At 57.3% G+C, this 9,372-nt stretch overlaps 6 protein-coding genes across 6 annotated transcripts in view; 3 read left to right on the plus strand and 3 right to left on the minus strand.

Annotated features, from left to right (window-relative positions):
* VDAG_10115 (ROP protein) overlaps window positions 1-144 on the minus strand; it is a gene marked incomplete at both ends in the record, with an annotated part of 2,598 nt that extends 2,454 nt beyond the window's left edge. The window contains 2 exons of the mRNA XM_009659941.1: window positions 15-52; window positions 108-144. Coding sequence (XP_009658236.1) covers window positions 15-52; window positions 108-144 — 75 coding nt within the window. The remainder of the gene's footprint in view (window positions 1-14; window positions 53-107) is intronic.
* Window positions 145-724: 580 nt separating this feature from the next.
* Window positions 725-1,456, minus strand: VDAG_10116 (uncharacterized protein; the record flags this gene model as incomplete). Its single annotated transcript, XM_009659942.1, has 1 exon — window positions 725-1,456. One exon carries the CDS (start codon window positions 1,454-1,456, stop codon window positions 725-727), a length of 732 nt encoding a protein of 243 aa, XP_009658237.1.
* A 439-nt stretch (window positions 1,457-1,895) lies between these two features.
* VDAG_10117 (retinol dehydrogenase) lies at window positions 1,896-3,182 on the plus strand (the record flags this gene model as incomplete). Its single annotated transcript, XM_009659943.1, has 1 exon — window positions 1,896-3,182. One exon carries the CDS (start codon window positions 1,896-1,898, stop codon window positions 3,180-3,182), a length of 1,287 nt encoding a protein of 428 aa, XP_009658238.1.
* A 159-nt stretch (window positions 3,183-3,341) lies between these two features.
* On the minus strand, window positions 3,342-4,507 carry VDAG_10118 (phenylacetaldoxime dehydratase; the record flags this gene model as incomplete). Its single annotated transcript, XM_009659944.1, has 4 exons — window positions 3,342-3,411; window positions 3,476-3,903; window positions 3,968-4,124; window positions 4,179-4,507. The coding sequence occupies 4 exons, from the start codon at window positions 4,505-4,507 to the stop codon at window positions 3,342-3,344; spliced, it is 984 nt and encodes a 327-aa protein (XP_009658239.1).
* A 741-nt stretch (window positions 4,508-5,248) lies between these two features.
* Window positions 5,249-6,388, plus strand: VDAG_10119 (aliphatic nitrilase; the record flags this gene model as incomplete). Its single annotated transcript, XM_009659945.1, has 4 exons — window positions 5,249-5,309; window positions 5,342-5,405; window positions 5,477-5,654; window positions 5,720-6,388. 4 exons carry the CDS (start codon window positions 5,249-5,251, stop codon window positions 6,386-6,388), a joined length of 972 nt encoding a protein of 323 aa, XP_009658240.1.
* A 524-nt stretch (window positions 6,389-6,912) lies between these two features.
* Window positions 6,913-8,096, plus strand: VDAG_10120 (uncharacterized protein; the record flags this gene model as incomplete). The annotated part of the gene is made up of 4 exons (XM_009659946.1): window positions 6,913-7,001; window positions 7,073-7,327; window positions 7,392-7,795; window positions 7,864-8,096. The coding sequence occupies 4 exons, from the start codon at window positions 6,913-6,915 to the stop codon at window positions 8,094-8,096; spliced, it is 981 nt and encodes a 326-aa protein (XP_009658241.1).
* Window positions 8,097-9,372: the final 1,276 nt, after the last annotated feature.

Genomic DNA, 9,372 nt, shown 5'->3' on the forward strand with positions numbered 1-9,372 from the left:
CTTTCATGGCTTACGTCGCCTCGTGTGATGTTCTTGATGGTGCTGAGCAAGACTAGGCGAGTGGTTAGGCTTCTGTTCCCTGGCCGTCGGTGAAGCGGTACACTCACGATCACGCTGCTCCTGGATGATGGAAGGGCCGCCCATGGTAGCTTGCCTCGAACCTCGTGCGTCACGAGAGCCCCGTGGAGGGAAATGGTAAGGTAGGCTGCGAAGCTCTGATGCTTTGTCGCTGTAGCGAGTGTACGGAAGGAAGCAAGGTAGCGTCGGAGGGGCGAGAGCGAGAGGTGGTGGGTAGCAGGCCAGCGAGCGTGGTGGAATGGAGGATCCCGTTACCTCTAGAGGGCGTCACCACTGTGAAAGCTCCAGTGGGAGTTTGGGTTCCAGGTCCAAGCAGTCCGGTTCTGGCACGGGTTCCATGTTGGGTCGGGTTTGGCTGGCGGGGTTTCAACACTGGGCGGGCGGGAGCAGCGTGAGAGCTGTGCGGGTCGCAGCCGTGGTGGGGCACATCTATGCTGTGTGCCCCACCGACCCCTCGATATGCGGCTAAGGGGTATTGAATTTGGGCGATACGGGAGGCGCCCCGAGCACAGCATGCAGACACCTGAAGCACAGCATGCAGACACCTGGAGCACAGCATGCAGACACCTGGAGCACAGCATGCAGCCACCTGAAGCACAGCAGTGTAGGCAGGCAACTGACGCAAGGGCATTGAAAGTCCACTGCCTCAACCTGGCCCTAGATATCTCTGCACATCCTCGCTGCCGTAAAACATCTCCCTGAGCTTCTCCCCCTTCTTCTTGTCTGCCTCGGCCTTTTGCCTGCTCTTCTTGGCGTCCAGCGTCACAGGCTTCTTCTTCTCCACCCTGCCTTGGAAGTCTTTCGGCACGGCGAGACCGAGCCCGAGCTTGTCATCCTTGGGCTTTGTCTTCAGGGGGTACTGTATACCCTGGCCTTCGCTGCCCAAGCCTTTCCGGGCGTCTGGGTCCCAGCCATGTGACGACAGATAGGTGAGGCCCATCCTCGCCCTGTCGAGAGCAGACGGTGGATGTGAGTGTGCGACGCAGACCTGGTGGGCGATGGATGCCTCATGTTTCCGTCTGCGTCTGGCGGTAGCAGTTTTGCCGTCTGCCGCCTCATCCAGTGCCTCGGTTGTCTCGTCTTCTACCAGCGGTGCATGACACACGGCACAGTTTGCTGGTTGTGGCGCCCATGTCGTCTGCGGCTTCTTCTCATCAGGCAGTACGAGGCTCATGTACAGGTTACTGATGGAGGCACCCGAATTCTCTGGCCTCGTGTCCTGTATCGTCGACAGGTCTGCGTCAGACGCCTTGACAAACTCGATGCGTTGTCGCCTGATGCCAGAGCCGAACGGCTTCTTCTGGTGTAGGGGCACCTCATACTCGTCGTCGTCGTCGTATTGCTCCTCGTCTTCTGGCTCCCTGACAGCCGCGTTCATCTCGGACCTGGTCCTGACGGTCGATGTAGCCTGGCAGCCAGGCACGCGACGCAACAAGCGGTGATGGATGAGATTGAGAGCGAGAGGGCGAGAGGGCGAGAGGGCGATGATGTTGAGTCTGAGTTGGCCAGCCTTCCTGCTGGTGGCATACACGTACCTACTGGCAAGCTACCTTAGGTCCATCGGTAGGCAGTTAGCGCTGAACGTTAGCAGGCTGCACCTGCAAGAACCATCCAGCAGCCTCGCCCCACCATGCCGCCTTCCGCCCCCCCCCCCCCCCCTCCCCCTGCCCCTGACTCCCCTGAATGAATTCATTCGACTGCCGACCTTGGGCTTCCCCCCCCATGCCCCCCACATCCTCAAAAAACCCACCGACATCCCCCTCCCTTTTCGCCATGAAACCGCAAATCCCGCGCGGCCAGGCCCTACCGATCAAACTATGGGGATCGATCTCGTCTTCCACTTCCTCCGCGAAGGCCCACCCACCTGGGTCCGCGACAACATCTGGCTCATCCTCAAGACGGCCGCCACCCTCTTCGCCCTCTTCCTCGTCAAGCTGTGGTCCAATGGCGCCAGCAACACCTCCGAGCTCAAGATGCACGGCCGCGTCGTCATGGTCACGGGCGGAACCTCAGGCATAGGAGCCGCCACCGTCCTCGACCTCGCCAAGCGCGGCGCCCAGGTCGTCCTCCTCACCCACGCCCCCGTCTCCGACCCCTTCCTCGTCGAGTACATCAACGACGTGCGCGAGCAGACCAAGAACCACATGGTCTACGCCGAACAGGTCGACCTCTCCTCGCTCCACAGCATCCGCCAGTTCGCCACCAAATGGATCGACAACGCGCCGCCGCGCCGCCTCGACATGATCCTCCTGTGCGCCGCCACCTTTACGCCCGCCGGCCAACCCCGCCAGGTGACCGACGAAGGCATCGAGCAGACGTGGATGGTCAACTACCTCGCCAACTTTCACCTGCTCGGCATCCTGAGCCCGGCCCTCCGCGCCCAGCCCTTCGACCGCGACGTCCGCGTCGTCTTCGTCACGTGCCCCTCCTACATCGGCTCGCCGCCGCTGTCCGCGCCGCTCGACGACAAGACCTGGACCACGGGCGCCGCCTACAAGCGGAGCAAGCTGGCGCTGACGACCTTCGGCCTCGCCTTCCAGAAGCACCTCGACGCCTACAAGCGGCCCGACGGCCTGCCCATGAACGCGCGCGTCCTCTTTGTCGACCCCGGCCTCACGCGCACGCCCGGCATGCGCCGCTGGCTCACGCGCGGCACCCTCTGGGGCCTCTTCGTCTACCTCGCCACCTACCTCCTGCCGTGGCTGCTCCTCAAGAGCCCCGAGCAGGGCGCCCAGTCCATCCTGCACGCCGTCATGGAGGCCGGCATGCGTCGTGGCCCCGGCGGCAAGCTGATCAAGGAGTGTCGGGAGGTGGACTTTGCCCGGAAGGACGTGCATGACGAGGCGGCGGCCAAGCAGCTCTGGGAAGAGAGCGACAAGCTGATCGAAAAGGCGGAGAAGGACGCCGCCATTGTGAGGGCGAGGAACAAGAAGCAGGCGGAGGACAAGGGCAAGAGGGAGGAGGAGGTGGAGAAGGAGAAGGAGATTGAAGAGCTCGTCAACAGCATCAAGAAGGGAAAGGAGGCGCAAAAGGCCAAAAAGGCGAAGAGCGGCGCCGAGGAGAAGCCCAAGGGCAAGAAGAAGTCTAAAAAGGCCGACAGCTGATCGGCTCAGCAGAGTGCCATCGGCATGATTAGGTATGTACGCAATAGATGAATCCATGGTAGGTTTAGGAACTGGTGTCTTTTCTGCAATGGCTTACGCAAGATGCATAGATATTGGACAGATGGCGGGAGTACTTTGTACAAAGAATATCACCCTACGTTATTCCAACTCGTTCAAATCATACTGAGAGGCGAAAAATCGGATGCGCCGGTTCGCCGTCTCGCGTCGTCTCCCAGATTCAGCGTCAACTCCCTGCAGTCAACATGCCCGTCCCCTCATGACAATCAATGTACTCAAAACGTTGCTGCTCCGGCTCCAGCACCAACACCTCGTGGAACAGCCGCAGGCTCATACTATCCCCAAGCTTTTTGGCATATTTGGAAAACCCGGCAAATATCTCGAGATGGGTGCGGTGCTCTTTGCTCCATTTCTCAAGCGATGCTAGGCTGTCAAAGTACGCCAGCCCAAAGGTCTGATCCGTGCCGCCCTTCTGCGTCACGGGGTCGACAATCTCCATGAACCGACAGCTGAAGCACCCGACTTGGTCGCCTTGGTCGCGGAGAAAGTCCATCCCCTTGATCAGCACGGGGTGCATCGTGTTCAGATACAGTTGCCGCTCTTCAGGCGCAGCGACGGACCAGTCCTGTCCGGAGCGGATGACGACGAGGTTCTTCTTCCCCGGCACAACGCGACGTCCGGTGGCAGAGGACGGGGCGGACGTCTCGTTTCGTGGGTGGATGTTGCTGGTCTCGCCGACGAGGGCATCTCTCTGTGAAATGGGGAACCGATCGCGCAAGGCTGCCCCAGTAGACGTGCTCCTGGATCGGGCCGCTCATCGTCTCGCGCAGGTTCGCTGCCCCTTGCGGGACCTCTGTCGTGATGACGGTTTCGAAACGGTCAATGGTCGGGTAGAAGACTTCCAGGAACCAGCCATGCTGATGGCTGCCTGGTGTGAACCCATCCCACCACTAGTCGAAGCCGCTTGTGGTGAGCCACTCGTCGTGGTTTGCCTTGCTCTTCCAGTAGAGCAAGACGGCAATGTTGGAGTGTCCCTGGTTATCCATAACCGCGGCGACTTTGTGCAAGCCGGGTCGAGAACTCGAACTGCTCAGGTTGATGAACGATGAAATGGTCTTGATGGCGTTCCCATCGTTTAGCGATGCCGATGGGTATTGTGCACCCACAACAGCCAGAACGAGGTCCTTGGTGTTCCTGGGAAACCGGGAGGTGTAGAGTTCAAAAGGAGGGTCAAAGTTGGTTGGCATGTTCGGGGGAATCGTACGTTCCCTCACGAGCCATTCTGGAATCGCAGATTCGACCTTCATGTTGAGTGCCAGTCAAGGATATTCATCTGAAATCGAGCCCTGCCGCGTGGTTTCATACACGTAATGAAGGTCCTTACTACCATATGTACTTGTCCCTCGCCACACCCCTGACGCACGACTTGACAGCCATGATCACAGCAAACGAGCAGCGTCAAATACGCCAGTGTCGCGCCGACTTGTTGAAAGTGCCGATGCGACGTCACGGATATCTTTGGCTCGATTGAGTCAAGCTCGAATCGGGAAACGCACCATCGTTGATCAGGGTAGTGCTCACCCGGACCTAACCCTTAGGCTGGGACGCCGTCCCCCGCAATCCTGGGGTGCAGATCATGGGGTCGGATAGGGTAGTCAATACCCGGCACATCATCAGTGTTGCATGACCGATAGGCGATGAGACCTCTACCGCTCGACTCTGGGCTATCATCCAGTATCAAACCGACCCGGCGGTCCGGCGTCTCAAGACAGGCCCACAGGAGTTGAGAGAGGGTTCATCAGAGGATAGGGTATTTCCATTCCGGGTGTGCCTGATGCCAAGGGCAGGGTAATGCTAAGCCGAAGATGCGACAAACAGCAATGGGAGAGTCAAAGCAATGTTCTGAAGAAATTCGTGGTCCTTTTGTGATTTCGCAAAGTAGAAAAGAACAGCCTTCCGCTGTCAGTCCCAACTGAAAATTTCATAACTAGCCATCATAAACATCAGATCCCAAACTCACAACATCAAACCCTCGTTCTCCCAGCACAATGGCGCCCAAGCTCAAGATTGCCGCTATCCAGGCCGAGCCTGCGTGGAACGACCTCGAAGGTGCGTGAACAAGTCCATCGCACTTATCCAAGAGGCGGCCCAACAGGGTGCCAATGTCATTGGCTTCCCCGAAGTCTTCATTCCCGGTTACCCTTGGTGAGTCCAAACAATGCATCACTATGGCCTCTAGGCATTTCGTTGAGCTTGTCTGGCGTGTCATGGGGAAGGAGCATCTGGGCTCAGTCTCCCACGGACAATGCTGCGTTCATGGATGAGTACTTGCACAACTCTCTCGTCAAGGACTCGGACGAGATGAGGCGCATCTGTGCTGCGGTCAAAGAAGCCGGCGCATTCGTCGTGCTCGGATACAGCGAGCGCTTCAAGAGCACGCTTTACATTGCCCAGGTATGCTACAGCTGATGCATGCAAATGGTGCTAGAAGAGGCCCAGAAGCTTACCGTTGTATCCAGTCCTTCATCGATGAGAACGGCGTCATCGTTCACCACCGCCGCAAGATTAAGCCCACTCACGTCGAGCGTGCCTACTGGGGCGATGGGCAAGGCGAGTCGCTTCAAACAGTCGCGCCCAGCACTGCCTTCCCCGACGTCAACATTGGTGGCCTCAACTGCTGGGAGCACACCCAGACTCTCTTGCGGTACTACGAGTATGAGCAGAATGTCGATCTGCACGTGTCCAGCTGGCCACCGATTTGGCCGCAGCCCCTTCTGCCGAACGGCGAGCAGAGTCCCGACTGGCCGGCTCACATCACGGACGAGATGTGTCTGCGGTTCTCACAGATTGTCGCCCTCGAGGGCACCTGCTTCGTCATGGTGAGCACGCAGATTGTCCGTGAGGAATCAAAGAAGCGCTGCCGGATCGACAAGTTCGACTACGCCAGCGCCGTCCAGCAGGGCGACGGCGGCGGCTTCGGCATGATCTACTCACCTTGGGGCCAGGAGCTTGCGAAGCGTCTGCCGCCTGGCGAGGAGGGCATCCTGTACGCCGATGTTGATCTCGCGGAAAAGACCAAGGCGAAGCAGAACCTGGATATCGTGGGGCACTACTGCCGGCCTGATCAGTCGAGCCTCCGTGTCAACAGGTACCCCGCCAGGCCCGTTCACTACGCGGCTGACCCTTGAGGACCTGAAGCCGGTCCGGGCGGGCCTGTCATGTTCGCTCGAGTGAGGGGTGGTGCTGATCAGAATACCAACCCCAAGCTTTCCAGGGACAAGCCTAGTTAGTCCAGGGTCTTGAGAAGCGGATCGGCCGATTGGCCTCGTCCTGATTGCCCCTCAACGGTGCCGTCAAACCTAGCCTAGTACAATAATCCAACCCACATTAGTGTCTCTTGATGCGCCATCAGTATAACATGACGGGTCCCTGCGGCGGGTTCAACTGTGCGGAGTAGTGATTGATTCCTCGCGCTCTCAACACCATGTTCGTTCATCGTATGCTTCACATATGGTTGTTGAGTTGACCCTCATGACCCGATGGCGAGGGCTCCAGCTTCCTCCCAGCTAAGCGACGAGAAAAAAAAGGCAACGGGTTTCGCTCGCATGCCTCACTTGCCGAAGCAAGCACATTCGAGTAAGGCGCCAGCAGCCAGAGCGACCCAGGATACCTTCAAGTACCTGGTAAAGGTCTTTTACAAACCGCAGCGTGGATGAAGTGCGATGGTGTACAGCCAGTCTGCGGCTTCTGTCAGCGAATTAGTGCTGAGTGTAATTTTGCGCACGAGGAAAACAAGCGCAGGTCCGTGTAGCTCCGGGGATCGTATTCTTCATCCAGTGTGCTGACAGGTTCATGTTCAACCCATCTTCCAGACCCCCGAGCAAGAAATTTGTTGAATCGCTGCAAGCGAGGATACGTCACCTCGAAGAGCAGCTAGCAGCAGCCGAGTCTCGAGCAGTTGTCGAGATTCCATCTTGTGACACTATCAACGACAGCACAGACGTCCAGTCGGATCCCACTGCGCCCAACGAAGATGGAGAGGACCCCCTTTCCAATCTCACTGCCCTAGTGGGACGCCTCAACGTCGCAGACGACGGCCAACTCCATTACTTCGGGTCACAAAGCTCGTACAATCTCCTCAAAAGCATGCCGTGATGTGGCCTCTCTGGAGCCGTCTTTGAAAATGCAAAGACAGGGCTTGGCCGCCGCTGCGCAGCTCGACAAACTCGTCGCCATCCCCGTTGAGCTTCAGCAGCACCTCCTGGAGCTCTACTGGCAGTGGCAAAATCCTTGGAACTACGTAATCCACAAGGGCGCCTTCATGAAGAGCTTTCGAGGTGAGGATGACGGCCGACACTGTTCTCCTCTTCTGCTGTCCTCCATCTTCGCTATTGACGCTAGGTACTCGGATCAAGTCGAACTGCGTTCGAGACCGGATGATCCAAGCATGGCTGGTGACGCCTTTTGTGACCAAGCCAAGATTCTGCTCCTTTATGAAAGTGAGGCGCCCACTATCACTAAGGTCCAGGCCGCGTGCATCTTGGCTCTCCGCATCATGTCGGATGGCAAGGAAGCCCTCGGCTGGCTATATGCAGGTATGTTGTGCGAGTGACTTATATAGCACGGCGGAAAGTCGATCACAAGGACTGATAATATGCAAAAGGCAATGCTACGAGGATGGCCCATAATCTTGGCCTCCATGTTGATCTCTCCGATTGGACCTCCACAACGGCCATGGCCCCAGAAGATGTCGAGGCGACAAATTCACATGGTGGGGATGCTATGTGGTGGACAAGTGAGGCTGCTCTCCTTCGGCTCTATTTCTTGAGTGTTTTCGCTGATCATCCAGACTCTTCGCCCTCGGTCTTGGACGCCCTAGCAGTACCCCCAAAATGAGCATCACCTGTTCCAAGCTCAGGACTGACGGTGACGAAGAATACACACCCTGGGTGCCTCCATTTACTTCGTCCGCTGGTCTTTTATCCTTGGGTGTTCACTCTTGCATTCCGTCAAATGCTTCTCATCTCTCGGACACCATGACGATTGCCTGCGAGGCAATGGACGCCATGTACGAGCCACGCTCAAACGCACGCTTGCATGTCTGACGTGTTCCAGTTATGCTCCCAATAGCAAGCTTTCGTCCCAGGAAATGGAGGCCATCGTTACGAAGGCAGACGTGGAGTTGAGGTCACATTACGGAGCGTTGCCCACTTACCTCCGGCTGACTGCTTCAACGCAAACGCCCATGCTGCCTCACGTTTGTCTTTATCAGTGAGTCCACCAGATGCTGTCTATTTGTTTCGGCAACAATTGGAACGAGCTCGTTGTGGTAAGGCAAGATTGCTGACGGGCATGCGCAGCGTGCAGTATCATGCACACCTAATCCTCCTCCACAGGCCTCTTATGCAAGGACGAAACAAAAATGTACGAAGGGCTAGTGACAATACTGTAGACCATGAGCCCGCCACCAGCAGTCACGGGGGCGAAGACAACGAGCATTCAGCAGTGTGTAGACATTCTGCGACAGAAATCACGAGACTGCTTCGACAATACAAGCAGCATTATACTCTGGTATGTCATCTGCACCAGCCATGGCACCCCATGAATAAGGCGGACCCTCGATGAGACTGACACGCTTTGGAGTGCCGCATTCCCATCGCAGCCGTTCATCTATGTTTCTCCGCTGCTGTGATCCACCTCATCGATGCTCGGCCGTCGAGCCCAGCAAGACAACAGGCAATCAGACACCTGCAGACATGTGTCGATGCCCTTGAAGATCTTCGGGTTCCATGGTGTATGTGGAGCGGCCGCGCAATCCGGGCCATACAGTTGCTGGCCGCTGAATGGTATCACTGCGAGGACTTGACCCAGTTGCAGTCGTGCACCGAGTCCCCCAATGCAAACACTAATGGGCACAGTGTACTTACGATAGATGACGCATCAAGAAGGGGGCCTGGGCTCGGGATGCCTCCAGAGTTGACGGGCCCAGAGAGCAGCGCCAGCCTGGTCGAGACGCCTTTTACTTACGATGCTTGCACCTCGGATCCATTTACAGATGGTCTCGTGAGGGAATGGCTGGCCGAAATAGGTTACGAAATTTGAAACGTGCAATGTGCAGATACCAAATGTATGAAAGATTATTTATTGAACCTGAGACGCAGGCCTCAATAGG

This window comes from Verticillium dahliae, genomic scaffold (genome assembly GCF_000150675.1).
Source record: "Verticillium dahliae VdLs.17 supercont1.32 genomic scaffold, whole genome shotgun sequence".
In the NCBI taxonomy this organism is placed as follows: Eukaryota; Fungi; Ascomycota; class Sordariomycetes; order Glomerellales; family Plectosphaerellaceae; genus Verticillium; species Verticillium dahliae.